General features: G+C 34.3%; 1 protein-coding gene across 1 annotated transcript in view; it reads left to right on the top strand.

Moving 5' to 3' along the window:
* Window positions 1-209: 209 nt before the first annotated feature.
* The window catches only part of RAD51B (RAD51 paralog B), a 772,974-nt gene continuing 757,817 nt past the window's right edge, over window positions 210-15,366 (top strand). Inside the window, exons 1-3 of the mRNA XM_031952787.1 lie at window positions 210-520; window positions 5,551-5,664; window positions 8,089-8,205. Of these exons, the coding sequence (XP_031808647.1) occupies window positions 437-520; window positions 5,551-5,664; window positions 8,089-8,205 (315 nt within the window). The 5' untranslated portion in view covers window positions 210-436. The remainder of the gene's footprint in view (window positions 521-5,550; window positions 5,665-8,088; window positions 8,206-15,366) is intronic.

The following is a 15,366-nucleotide window of genomic DNA, read 5'->3' on the forward strand; positions in this document are numbered from 1 at the left end:
TTCCTTTGCTAAAATTGACACAACACTTGGAGTGATCAAGATTTAGTAATTCAGAATGTTTTGTCTGATTGTCTGGTTGGATGACCTGTTTGTGCTTACTTAGAATGACTCATCACTTGTTAATGCCTTGTTTGGGAAGCTTGCTCAAAGCCTGTTATATATCCTTGAAAAAAACAAATCATAGAATCATAATGATGGGAACCACCTTTATGAGTTACCCCTTCTCTGTCCCTATCCTATTACATTTAGAAAGTTCAAGTCTATTAAAAGTGATAATTCTGTTATTTTAAATTCAGCTTTGTTTTCACTGTGGAAAAGCTTGATTAAGTTGCATAATTTTTCTTGGATAAATTTTTTGGTGTATTCCCTGTTATTTTATGTAGTATAGATTTGCATTATTCCTTTCTTATATGTTTTGTTAAGGTCAGTTGGTGGCATGGCCAACAAGAAATTAACTCGAGTAGGGTTACCACAGGATCTGTGTGACCGGTTGAATAGACATCAGATTGTTACTTGTCAGGTAAAATTTTGACTTTTTATAAATATTTTTACTAAAACTTTAATTTTAATTTTAAGAAATATTTTAAGCAAACAGAAGTAAAATTTTGAGTTTTAAGAAAATATATATTAGGTGATAATTGACTTTCAAAAAGGATTCATCGTACTATATTTTTAAATAAGACTATTTTGGTATATTTAAAATAGTATATAACAACTTGAAAAAATTTGATTTGTACACACTCCTTTCTGGAATATATTCTTTTAGGAAAAACCTTTGTAAAATGAAATACACTTTCAAATTAATGTCTGAGACACATTTCCTCACATTCCTTTGTTAGATGCTCTGTCTTCCCAGTTGTCTATTTCTACTGATTATTACTGTTCAGTTATTCAGGCAAGAAAATATAAACTCATTTTCAACTGCTGCTTCTCCCTTCTCTCCCACTCCATTACATCTAATCATTTGCAGATTTACATCAGTTTTAATTCCACAGTATCTTTTCCATTCCTTCACTCCATTCATCCTGCCACCACTCTAATTCAGTCACTCATGATTGCTTTCTTCTAGCCTTTAGTCTATTCTATAAACTGCCCTTTATTTTTTTTCTGGCTGGATAAAATACAAACTCCTAAGCCTGTCATTAGGCAACTAGGTGGACTCCCCAGCTTCAAGTCAGAAAGATTCATTTTTCTGGAGTTCAAATATAACTTTAGACACTTACTAGCTTTGTGATCCTGGACAAAAACTTAACCCTATTTGTCTCAGTTTCCTTGTCTGTTAAAAAAAAGAAAAAGGACAAGAAAATGGTAAACCACTCTAATATCTTTGCAAAGAAAACCCCAGATGGGGTCATGAAGAGTTTAACATGACTGAAAAACAAAACAAATGGACAAAGATTGTCATTAAAGACTCTTTACAGGAAAACACTGAAACAATTCCTCAACTCTCCTAGTTCTAGAATACTGTCACTGGTTCACATTTCTGTCCCTAAAGCTCTTTGTACACCCTTGTCTGATTGGACAAATAAACTTTCAGAATTCAACATTTCTGCATTTGTAGAAAATTCATTTCCTTCCACCTCCCCCTAGAAACACTTGAAATGCTTTTGCTCCTTGTCTCTGCTACTTCAGTTGTTCTTAATTCAACTCACTTGCCAATTAAATTGTGAAACCTTTCTTGATTCATTTGACTGGAAATATTTTTTCTTTCACAGATTTTCCTAGAGCTCTTTGTTTCTTTTATAGGTCCCCATCACATTCTATGTTGTTCTCCTAATTCTCCTTGAAGAATATTAGCTTTATATAGTATTTTGTAATTTTGCATGCCATAGGGCTTAATAAATTGTGCAATTGAATTGACTTTGTTGAATCCTGCTATGCAGCAGGATTCCATTATAGTCTTATTTATTTATCTTGCTTCCTTGCATAAGAAATCTGCAAATCATATGATTATGACTGATTTCTCTTGAGAGCAATTTTGGAGATGATGAGCTTATTTGTTCCACCTGAATGAATCTGATGGCTTTAGAAATGTGTGGTGAGAGCATTGGATTTGTGTGCATGGTAATAACATTGGAAAAATATGATTTTGTGAAAAAGACAGATTTTCACTCTGTGCTATAATTTTATTAGTTTCTTTTTTATATTGAAGATAAATCATCAAGCCTTCAATTAAATAGATAGTTATGTTTATGTTAACATTTTCCATGGAAACCCCTATGGAAAGATAATATAAAAATTTGTTTTAGTATGAATTAGAAAAATCACCACTGAAAACATTTGTATATAAAGAAAAACAGGAAAATAAGCATGTGTACAAACAACACTGTAACTCTTACACATAGCTTGTTTTTTAAAATAGATATTAAATTTAAAGTGGAAGTACTGACACAACTTTTACTGTGTCTTTCTGAACTTGTTCTCTGTATATTTTTAAAATGTTTCATTGATGCCCTTTTATTTCTTTTTTTTTTTTTTTTGGCATCACTTGTTTTTATTTCCCACATATTCCTCTCTTATTCTCCCTCATAAACATTTTCCTTATAACAAATTAATTGTTGTTTAGTTGTTTCAGTCATGTCTGACTCTATGATGCCATTTAGAATATTCTTTGCAAAGGTATTGGAATAGTTTACCAATTCATGCTCCAGCTCATTTTACAGATGAGGAAAACAGATAACCAGGGTTAAATGACTTTCTAAGGGTCATACAGGTTACAGTAGTGTCTGAGAACAGATTTGAACTCAGGAAGTTGAGTTTTCCTGACTTTAGGCCTTGCAGTCCCTCCACTGTGCCACTTACTGGTTCTAATTAATGTAATCAAGCAAACAAATAAAAAATTTAATTGTGTTGATTGTGTCTAAAAATGTATTATTCATTCTGTATCTGTGTGTTTCATTGGCAGATGATGTTTGGAATTGTTAAAAGTCATTGACTAGTTATTAAGTCTTAATATATGTTGCTTTTATTTATAATGTTATAGTTATTATATAAATAGTTCTGGTTTTACTCAATTCACTCTATCTCAGGTTCATCTAAGTCTTCCCAGATTTCTCAGAATTAAATATCTTTCATTATTTCTCATATTGCCATAATGTTCCATTGTACTTAGATACACTTAGAGACTTTTGTTTTCTTGTTAAATGCTAAGTCTTTCATTAGTCATCTAATTTATTCACCTATTCCCCAAATTTCCCAAAACAAAAAAATCTATTTTATTTTAAGATCTTTTGAAACACCAGAAAGTGCTACAAATATATAAAAAGTTATAAATTTTTTTTTTTGTTGATAGGCATTCTTTTCTCCTGTTTTATGCATATGCCTAGTAGTGGTATTGTTGGGTCAGAGAGAATGTTGTTTAATGATTTTTGCCACAAAATTCTAAATTGGGTTTCCAGACATTGGTCAATTTCTTAATTTTCTTTCTCTCTTTCTTTCTTTGTCTCTCTCTGTCTTTGTTGGGCTGGTAGACATAACATAGAACCTATGATAGATAGAGGAGCCCCAGGTTGGGATAGCAAAATAAATTTCTATAGAGAACTAGAATTCTGCAAGTAATTAACAAAATTGCTAAACAGCTGGATTCAACCAATCAGAAATGGGTTCTTTTATCCTTTTTAACCACAATTTTACCACAGACCTTGATCTGGCTCAAACTAGTCATATGTCAGTGACTTGGCAAAGGCAGATGGGGAATGAACATGCTTGATAGGTTAATTGCGTATTAACCAACAGAACCCATAGGAGGAGTTTTCTGCCATTTTTGAACATGGGATGTATGACTCAGGAGGGGGAAATATCTAGGAGGATGTGAAGAAGACGGAGAGGGAGGTGCTAGAAGTCACCGCAATATTAACCAATCCGGAATGACTAGGAGATGATAGATGGGTAAATGAGAATGGTTTTGTTAATAAAAGCATGCTGTGCCTTCTGTTAGTGTACTCCTTCTCCATAAGGAAGTGCCTACTTCCTGTTGAAATGTAATAAATGCTCCTTCCACTCACTGAAAACTTTTCATTGTTTTTGGGGTCTTGGATCCCTGACTATGTTTATTTCAGAATCTCAGAATTATTTTAATTTTCATTTCTCTCATTCATGATTTGAAGAGTTTTTATGTGATTTTTGATAGTTTATTTCTTCAGTTTTGAATATTGGTGAACCATTTATCTACTGGAAATGGCTTTTGTTCTTATAAATCTGTACCAGTTCCATATAGAACTTGTATATGAGACCTTTATCAGAAAAGTGTGCTCGAAAAATTTTTCCTAGTTACTTTCTAATTCTAACTGCATTATTTTTGTGCAAAAATATCACTTTTGTGGAATCAATTGTATTTTATTTCCTATGATTTTTTCTATTCCTTTTTGGACAAAACCTTTTTTCCCCTTCATAGTTGTGAAAGGTATCTCATTCCCTATTTCTCCAAGTGGCTTACAATGTGACTTTATATAATAAAAAAGTCATTAAATTTTTATTAAGATTGCCTACTTTGTGCTAGGCAAAGAGCGCCTAAGATAAAGACCTTACTAATCTATGAGGGAGAAGGTTATTGTTTATCCTTTGTCCTTAAAGATCCTGGTGACATCAGAGAGGTGAAGCCATGACATGCAAATAAGTTGGATTTAAATGAGGACTAGCAAAATCACCAACCCCACTTTCTTCTCCATTGCATGTGGAATAAAAGAAAGCTGAAAAGTAGGGATTGTCTGGGAAAGTACTTAGCCCAGGAGTATGGTAGGGAAGCCAGAATAAATGTAATTGGGTGGGAAATGGGGCCATGTCTGATGTCATATACCAATTTGCCTACTTTCTCCTAACTTGCTTTCCAGTTTTCCCAGCAATTTTTGTCAAATAGGTAGGCTCTTTGGCAAGATATTTTTGTTTTCTCAATTGTTAGATTATCGTCATCTAGATTTCTAAGGAGCCCATATCAAACTAATAGCTAATAATTTTTTCTGTGTGTAAACATGTCAGAAGTCCTTAAAGCACTCTGTGTTTGTTTAATAAGAATGAGTAAATGTGACAGTTGAAGGAACAATGTGCTTATTTGCAACTATATCATAAAATCTGGCAGTCTGTGAAATCTTTTGTGTAATCAATGGCAGGTAATGATGAGCTGAAAGCTAGGTAGAACAACCTCCCAGTGCTTGAGTTCTATACATTGATAATTTTGCATAGCCCATGAATGATGTCAAAAATGTCCAAATGGCCCTTGGCACTTAAAAGGTTTCCCAGCTCTAGATGTTTAAAATGTTTCTACATGTGGTTAAACAGGGTATTGCTTCTGGAGTTCTTAGAGGGGATTGTATTCCTTAGACTCCAAGCTGCTGATGTATAAACCTGGAAATTCAATTAGATAAATTGTGGTGATAGATTTTTATCTTTTAATTATAAGAGAGAATTTGTTTATTAAGATTGTACTGTGGTGAAAGATAAATGTGGAATGTTATTTTCTCATCAACGTATAATTCACATAAGAGGGTTTCCATAAAATTCTAACTTCCTTTGTAATTCATGTTAATTTAAACTGTTCTCTGCATGCTTCTACAGGATTTCCTATGTCTTTCCCCATTGGAACTCATGAAAATGACTGGCCAGAGTTACCAGGGTGTCCGTGAGCTTCTTTACACAGTTAGCAGAGCCTGTGCCCCTCAAATGCAAACTGTAAGCTTCCTTTTGATTTTGGTAATTAATTGGCAGTAGAATTAAAATGATTTTAAGAAGTCATTTAACAAAATAATGATTAATGAGGACTTAACTTTCTGATCAAGAGGCTTAAGTCCTCTCTATGCCACAATCCGACAGTTATTTTAATTGTTTTGCTGTTGATTTTTACTTAGTATATAACCATGTCTCTTGCTTGTAATGGTTGTATTTTAATAATTTGCAACACATGGCAATATAAAAATGCTTTATAAAATAATTACTCTTTAAAAGGTATGAGACTTTCATTTCAATTTTGAAAATCTAATACTTGGGACAGCTAGATAGTGCAGTGAAGAGGAACCAACCCTGAAGAGTTCAAATGCTGTCTCAGACACTTAAGACTCACTAGCTGAGGCCTTGTTTTTATGCTAAACTGGGAGACTAGAACAATTTAATCCTCATTTCTATTAATTTTTTTTAAAAGAACCAACTGCTCATAGCTGAGCATCGCAAATGATATGGTGGTATGAGGTAGCATCTGATAGTATTGTTCTGGTGATTAAAAAAAAATCCTGCCACTTGTGAAATTTTCATTTCAACTCATTAATGTTCTCCCCAAATATGTCGGCAGCAGGTAATTTTTTTTTCTTCTAATAGTTGTTAAATAAACTTTCATTAAAAAATTTTTTTTTACATTGCTTGGGAATCTGGGGCTCTGCAATTTAATTACAATTAAATCTCTAATTCTAACGTGTCCTCTGTATAATAGTAACCTAAATTATCTACATGTAGATATTGTGTAGGATGTTATGCTGATTGTAAGAGCAATAGGAAAGTTTTTTTTTTTCCTAGTTTACATCTGGGCTTGTTATGTTAAATGGCAAAATGCCTATTTAAGTGCATGCTACATAATCTTGAAATTTTGTCCTGTATTTCTTTTGTTCTATATTGATCTGAAACAAATTTTTTTTCTATCATATTACTGACAATAATGGATGAAATGCTTCAGTTTTTACTAATTTGCTGATTTTATGTGCCTGGCAAATTCTTGTCCCATTCTTGTAGTAGTAATTGAAGATAGGTACAGATATGCAGATTCTATGGAAATCACATGAAGATTTATTGTGGCTCTTCTAATTATTATTATTATTTTTTTTAAAGAGTTGTCTTTTTTTTTTTTTTTTTTTTTTGAATAGTAACTTTTGGGGCAGCTAGGTGGTGCAGTGGATAGAGCACCAGCCCTGAAGTCAGGAGAACCTAAGTTCAAATCTGACTAAAGACACTTAGTACATTTCTAACTGTGTGATCTTGGGCAAATCACTTAACCTCAATTGCCTCAGCAAAAAAAAATTAGTAACTTTCTATTTTTAAAACACATGCAAATATAGCCTTCAATATTTAGCTCTGCAAAACCTGTACTCCAGTTTTCCCCCCTCTTCCCTTCCCTCTCCCTTCTTCCCTCAGACAATGAGCAATCCAATATATGTTAACATGTGTAGTTCCTCCTATATCTCTTACATCTTCTAATTATTTTCTATACTTGCTTATAGTCTTTTGAAAAATTTTGGTGAAAAACAGTGTTTAATAAGGGTTGCTTTAAGAAGTCCTGAGGTGAAATTCTGTCATCCTAACAGAGGTAGAATTCCCAGAGTCATAATACTATAGTTGGAAATGAAATTTGAATTCTTGGCCTCCAATTTGATGTTCACAACAATCCTGGGAGATACGTATTTATTATCCCCATTTTGCAGATGAGGAAACTGAGTCAAACAAAGGGTAAATGATTCACTTAGGATCAGATAGCTAGAAAGTATCTGTGGTTGGATTTTGACTCTGGGGCTTAGCACTCAGGCCACTGTGCCACCAGTTACCTAAGGTTATAGAAATGATGATGTATTTTTTTTTTTTTTTAAAGAAAGGGCAGTTTGCTAAAAAGCTGTGTTTTTTTTTTCTTTTTAAGAAGAACTTTACATTTAAAGAGTGGATTTTTTTTCTTTTTATCCTTGAACAAACCTTGAATATGCCATCAATCAGAAGGTAACCTTTTAATAATTTTTTTTCCAAAGTGTTAATTTTCTGTACTTTTGACACATTCAGATCTATAAAAACTAACATAAAATAGGCAAGAGCACCCCAGCTTCATTGAAAACTAGGGGAAAGTTTTTGTCTGGAATGAATGACTTCATAATATCAAGTAGGGGCATTCATAAGTGTCTCATAAAAACGGTGCTGTGGAATAATTTGCTTTCTGTATGCTTGGTAGTACTATATGTGTATATTAAAGTTAAGTGTTGGAGCTTTGAGAATTGTAAGATTTAGAGTTGGTAACACTGTTTCAGGGCAAAAATGAAAGTATGGAGTAAATGTTGTAGGTTTTGATTAACCATTTGAATAAGAACTTTTTTTTTCTTTATTTATTACTTAAATATTTTTGCTCTTTAGGCTTATGGAATGAAATTTGAGAAATCTATTGATCTTTCTTCAGCTTTCTTAGCCACAACTCTTACCAGCTTAGATGAAGCCCTCCATGGAGGTGTGCCTTGTGGCTCACTCACAGAGGTAAGGGAAATATTTTTTTTCTCTTTTGTTTTCTTGTCAATAGTCATCCAATCCACAGACATTAATTAAATGGAAATAGCCAAGATGAAAGTGGGTTAGTAAAATCAATTATTTCATGAAAATTTGTTTTATCTCATGAATTAAATTGTGAATGCTTCAAAGAAGGAACACCCTATTTTTCGACTGGTGCCCTTAATCCCATGCCTTTCCTACTCCTCTGGAACCTTGTTTTCTTAGTCAGCCTCTCCTCTTTCATCTTCAGGCCCTGCTTGGTTTCTCCTTTCTGTAAAAATATGCCAAGAAAAAAGCTGAGACAAGGAAGAGACCATCTCATCATCTGATGCCAAAGGGATATAAGCAGGAGTGTTTCAGTTGTTGAGGGAGGATAAGGTAGAAACTTTACTCTGAGTCACTAATATTAAAATATGCTAGCAGATGTCCTTATAATTTGTCTCCTAGAAATTGGTCACATGCACTTTGGCATTTTTGCTGTCTCTTAGTGGATCACATCACTATCTCTCTCCTTTATTGAGAAGACTAAGGTCAACTTAACACGAGCTCTTTTTTCATCTGTACCTTCAGTCTTTACTCTTTCCTTCTTGGATATAGTTTTTTCAATGGAATTAAAGATTATGTTTTGATGTTGAATCTCAAGGGTCACTGGGTCTTTGTATTTGAATTGTAGCTAGAACCTTCTATTTGGGAAGCCTTTTTTAGAAGGGAGCTCCTTGAAAGCATGAATTGTCTTACTGGTTTCATTTATATCTCCAGTGTTTAGTACAGTGTTTTACCTAGAGGTGTTACTCATGGCCCACCTTGTTGTTTGTACTTCCTTCTCTAAGAGGACCAAGACATCAGGGAGGTGATGCTATGACAGGCAGGTGAGTTGGAATTAAGTGAGGGAGGGCTGTGCCCTCATTTTCTCCTCCGTAGCTGCCTCGGTCCAGGGGAAAAGGGCCTTGGGTGAAATGGGAGACTTTGACATCAACTTTTTAAGCCAAGATGTTTGACTGACTCCATACCCATTCAGTGATTAAGGCTATGTAGCAATGGAGGCATTTCACCTAGTCCCAAAAAACCCCTCAAAAACCCAAACATCCCCCTAAATAAATAAACAAATGAATGAATGTGGGAGTATGGCCTGAACCAGATTAAAATGTAATTGGGAAATGCTTAACAAGAGATATAAAAATATAATAGAGCATAGATAATAAAAATTTGTGGTTTTGTAAGTCAATATGAGTAGCAGGTAGGTGGTATAGTGGCTAGAGCATCAGCCTTGGAATCTGGAAGAATCAGGTTCAAAATTGACCTTAGAGACACTTCCTAGCTGTGTGCTGAGCAAGTTACTTAACCCTGTTTGCCTCATTTTCTCATTTATAGAAAGAAAATGGCAAACCACTCTAGCATCTCTGCCAAGAAAATGCCATATGAGATCATGAAGACAGACACAATTGAAACAATTGGACAATAGAAGGAAAGTTTAAAAAAAGACCCACAGAGATCTGATTCCATTTGAGTTTTGACACTATTTGAATTTTTACACATATTAAGTGCTTAATAAATGCTTTTTCAGGGCAGCTAGATGGTGCAACGGATTGAGCAATGGCCCTGTAGTGCAAGTTCAAATCTGGCCTCAAATATTTAACCTTTACAAGCTATGTGAGCCTGAACAAATCGCTTTAACCACAATTATCTAACAAAAAAGAAAAAAAAGCTTTTTTTTTAAAATTCATTTGTACCTTTTCTCTTCTTGTTTGAAAATGAGTGATTTCTTCTTTTTTCAAAGCTAATGCTTTCCCTTGTGTCCTAATGCTGTTGCCACTGTTTTACTCTTAGCTTTGGGTTTCTCCTCCTGCTAGGTCCTTCTGTCATGTCTATAAATAACAATAGCTAACATTTACATAGTACACTAAGGTTTCAAGTGCTATATATATATTATATGATTTGATCTTTCACCAGCAAAAACAATATTGGTGTTAATGGTACCTACCATGTGCCAGGAACAAGTTTATAGATATTATCATTTTTTTCTTCAATAATAACCCTCCGAAATACATGCTGTTGTTATCCTGTTTTTTAGACTCGGGCCTTGGGAAGATGGGTGACTGAGGAGTCTGAAGCAGAATTCAGAAGGAGGTTTTTCCAATTTTAAATCCAGTGCCACATTGTCTCAGTCTTTCCTATCCTAAAAAACAATAAAAACTTGCAAAATTTTCTTTCTGTTCTTCTCCCAGATTGTCATTCAGTTTTATTCTCCCATACTTCAATGCTAATTTCCAAATGGATCTAATGCATTATTGCCCATAGTCTTCAGCTCCCTGCAGGAGAATAAGACTTGTGTTGCTATCCCTGTAAAGAAATCATACTCTTCTCAGTCCTTATCTTTCTTTAACAAGTCTGTATCATTTGACTTTGTGAGCTACTCCCTCATGTTCCTATTATTCTCTTCTTTCATTTTCCTTGACTTGACTTCATTTTTTCTACTAATAGTTCAAATTATTCCTTCTCAATTTAAAATTTTTTTTTCTTTCCCTTCTCTTATTCTATTTCTTTTGCTGAACTTAACCACTTTTAGGACTTTACTTACTGTGAGCATTCCAATTCATCTGCTTGCTACTATTACCTTGACTGTTAGCAAACTCCTACATCTTAAAATTAAATTATACTTATCCTTTACCTTCTGATTATTCATTCTCATCTTTCTCAATCCTTATTTCACTCATATTGAAATATTTTTGTTCTTACCTGTCACTTTTGACTCTTTACTGTCATAATTCATCAATATTTTCTCATATGAAATTCATTTTGCAAAAAGATTTCATCCCATATAGATTATGGAATTTTTCTACCTGCCTCAGGCCATTTTTCCTTCTTTCTTGTGGTGCTTTATCACATGACTCACTGTTTTTCTCTCTTTTCCAACTTCTGCCCTTATTTTAGTACACTTCCACATTCAGGTTGATGTTTCCCTAAATAATCTAACCTCCTACTTCCTCAGTTTCAGTCCCATTATATCTCCTTCTCTTTTCCAACTCAACCACACACAGGGATGGTCACACTCTGAATTCACCATTACCTACTAGTCCACTTCCTTGATCATAAACTGATATTCTTTGATTGGACCAAAATTGCTTATTATTTTGTCATTTTCTATGAACAACTTCTTCCTCCCCCATTTCTTTTTCTTTCTTTCTTTCCTTTCCTTTTTTTTTTTTTTTTTTTTTTTTTTTTTGGGCAAGGCAATTGGAGTTCCATAGGGTCACACAGCCAGCAAGGGTTGTGTCTGAAGTCAGATTTGAACTCAGGTTCTCCTAATGACAGAGTTGGTGTATCATGTGAATAATTTTCAAACCTATTCTTCTTTTCCACTTTTCCAACTTTTAGTTTTTGCACCTCTCATTATTCTCTCAAACTTTTTTTAGTTTTTAAAGCCACTTGCATCTGGTCTCATCATATATAGCTTCATCATACATTACTCTCCTGGTACTTTCTTGGTTTAGGAAAATTAACTTTTTTTTCCACAGTTCCTTACGAATTCCTTCTTCCCATAGGTGTGCAAACCATTCTGTCCTCATCTCTGTCTCATAGAACACTCCTCTTCTTTGAAGATACAACCCAAACATCATATTATGTATGAAGCTTTTCACAATTACTTCTGACTGCTGGTACTTCTTTCCCCCAATCACCTTGTGTTTAACCACCTTTTGTGAATTTTGTATTCTGTGTTGTTGTTTTTCCAATTGTGCCTGACTTTTTATGTCCCTATGGATCATGTGTGGGAGGGGTGCTAGACCCCCCTCCTCAAATTAACTAATCAGAGACATCTCAGGTACAAAGTGTGCCCAAGCACACCTGGGAGACATCTCAGTTCCCAACATGTGCCTGATCTGATAAGGCAGAAACAGGAAAACTGTTTAAATAGCAAAAGATCCAAGCCTTTTCATTGCAAGTAATCCTCACTGACCCTGTTGTCTGCTTTCTGTGGGTCATGTCACTTCCTGGCACTGACCTAGGTTCTTGGCCTTTAGAGACCTCTAAACCTAGAGATGATGTGACTTTCTGCAACCTGGGCCCAAGACCTGATCTTCTGGCTCTGCAGACCTCTGGGAGTAGAAATCTTGTGACTTAGGCCTAGTCTCATAGACTTCTTGAGAAAGCTTCATATCTGTGTATATCTCACTCAATCGTAATGTCAGTGGTTTCGTTTTTTTGGTTTTGTTTTTTGGCAAAGATACTGGAATGGTTTGCCATTTCCTTGTCTAGATGATTAAGGTAAATAGAGGTTAAGGCATGTGCCTGGGGTTACACAGCTAGTAAGTATCTAAGGCAAGATTTGAACTTGGGCACACTAGGCCCCACACTCTCTCTACTGAGCCACCTAGCTACTTCCCAGTTATTGCTTCCTATTTATTCTGTATAAAATTTAATTGAATATGTCCTGCCCCTTATAAAACATATATTCCTGGGAAATAGGTTCCGCTCCCCCCCCCCAACCTTTTTCTCTGTATTCCCTTCACTTAGCAAAGTTCTTAACATGTAGGAGACACTTAATAAATACTTGTGATTGATTCCTTCCCAAGAAATCTTCATAATGCCTGGCTTTGAGCAGTTCATAAACATGTCAAACCATTACCCAAAAATGTTTAGTAGCTTCTTTCCTGTAGGATAAAATATAAACACTTTTCTTAGTACTGTCTTCATTCTTAATTATTTATCTTTTAAAGAGAACAAGCTGATCCACACTCTCATAAGATGCCTGAAGTGGATTCTTTGTTCCTCTCTGCTTGCTGACATCTTTTTATTTCTTAATTATCCAGCAAGTACTACCTCTTCCATGAAGTATCAGAACTCTCCATTTAGAAATAATTCCCTCCTTCCCCAGAGGGACAGTAAAACATTTCAGGCATAGGGGGAGAAGCTCCACAAAGTAACGATGATGGTAGCTCAGATGGCATATGTGGTAACAGCAAGTGAGTCAGTTTGATTGAAATCTAGTTACATGAGAATAAGGGAGGTCAGATCAGTTTGGAAAGGCAGTTTGAAGCCAGATTCTGAGAACTCTACATGCTAAATAGAGGTTTTACATTTTATTTTACAAATAATAGGTTCTTGAGCAGGGAAGTGACATTGTCAGATCATCAGATTCACAGCTATGGGGAAGGTATATTGGAAAGGGAATGGTTGCATGCAAACAGAAAAATGATTATTGAATTACTAAATTTTGGGAAGATTCAGGATCTTTTTTCCTTCCTCATTTGGAGATTAGGTCAAAACTTGGTTCTCTGAAGGGCAGAGCTGATTAGGAGATGAAATCTTATCCAAAGCCTGGGGGTAGTCTGTAAGTAAATGACACAATCAGAGTCAGAGCTCCCAGACCCTCATTAAAGTAGATCTTCCTCTTATTATAACATACTTTTATTTCTTGTTTACCAATCTGAGTTGATTGTCATGCTGGGGAACTCCCTGTCTCTCCCCCCCATCCCCAATTTCCAAGGGCATCTAAGAATGGAGTGCCTTCCATTAAAGGTCTTGGGCATTCCAAAGTGCCACTAACCCTTTTGTTAATTATTGGTAGCGTGATTAATAAAATGATTAATGACCTGGAAATTCTTTTGAATTTTTTAAACACAAGACAGACCAATTATGTCGGTACTTTAAAGGATAGTTGTTTAGGGCCCAAACTAGAATGGTGGCCCTATGTGTAGTTAGAAGGGAACTTTTGATTGTGAGATGAGTGGAGAATAATCTCCCATCAAGTTCTTGGGAAACTGGAAGCTCTTATTTAAATAGTGTTATTGCGTTTCCTAGTATTTATTAACTTTTTATTATAATTTCATTACTAAAATATTTTCAATTTTCATCACTTTAACACCATTCCTTAGTATGTATTTACTTTTTATTATAATTTCATAGCTAGGAAAGAACTATTTTCCCCCAATTTTTATTAGCTTATTTTATCTTCTCCCTCTCCTTGAAGAATATAATGTTTTTTAAAAAGTATATTTTTTATTTGTGATCTTTTTCCTATTAAAAAATGAAAAAAGATCTTTTAAAGATTTTATTTAATCGGTTAAGTCTCTTGACATGAATTCATTTTTCTCTCCTGGTTAATTCTGTATTTCAGAAATATCAGTAAAGGTGTTAAAATGAAGTTTATTCAGTTTTGTTTCTGGTGAAAATTTAAGATGCCAAAAAGTATAGCTAGATTTCACAAATTCCAGGGAGATATTAGACTTGGAAGTTAGTTAGGAAAAAGAGGCATTTGAGATGATTGAGAGGGTGAAAATAAATTTAAATACCCAAATGTAGTGTTTTTATGGCATTTCTTTCCACACAATTGCCATTAAAAAACAACAACAATAACACTATTATGGAAGTTATATCATAAGGGCTCACCCCTTTAACAGTTTTGTCTTAGGAATATATTCTAGGTTCATTTATGTATTCAGGTACAGCTTTAATTAATAATAATAGAATGAGATAAATATTATTTAGGTCAAACAAAAACAAGGAGATGGAAAGCATGGAAACAAAATTTGAGGGATCACAGAAGCTTAAAAAACTGTAGAGCCCTGGACTATTTACTGTGAGTACTTTGTTCCTCAGAGAGCAAACTTGCTATTTGTTCAGCAGGGATCGATTATTTTCATCTCTTGAGTTTTATAGTTGAAAAGTCTAGGAAAACAATTGCTTTTTCAGTTAGTTGGTGTTTAAGTGGTATTTAAGTGGTGTTTGTGGGTAGCTCTGCATAAAGGCCATTTTAACACCTAGGTTTGAGTTCACTAACAGTTGGAAACTAGTGTCAAAAAGAGGTTGTAATATCCTTATAATTTACATCAACATCACCTCCATGATGGTATGAAGTTAAGTCAAATTTTATGTGATGAGTATTATACTTAATTCTCTTGTCTAGATATTTTTAAATGAATCAGCATTTTTATGTTGTTTTTGTTTTTTGTTTTTTTTTTTTTTAACAGGCAACTAGGCACAATGGATTGAAAGCTAGACCTGGAATTAAAATTTAGCTTCAAACACTTGTAAAAGCAGTGTGATTCTGGGCAGATAATTTCTTTCTACTTCTGTTTTCTCATCTGTCAAATGGATTAATTATAAGAACTAACTTCCCAGGGTTGATGTGAAAGTAATATGAGATAGTAC

The sequence above is a fragment of the Sarcophilus harrisii genome, chromosome 2, assembly GCF_902635505.1.
Source record: "Sarcophilus harrisii chromosome 2, mSarHar1.11, whole genome shotgun sequence".
Lineage (NCBI taxonomy): Eukaryota > Metazoa > Chordata > Mammalia > Dasyuromorphia > Dasyuridae > Sarcophilus > Sarcophilus harrisii.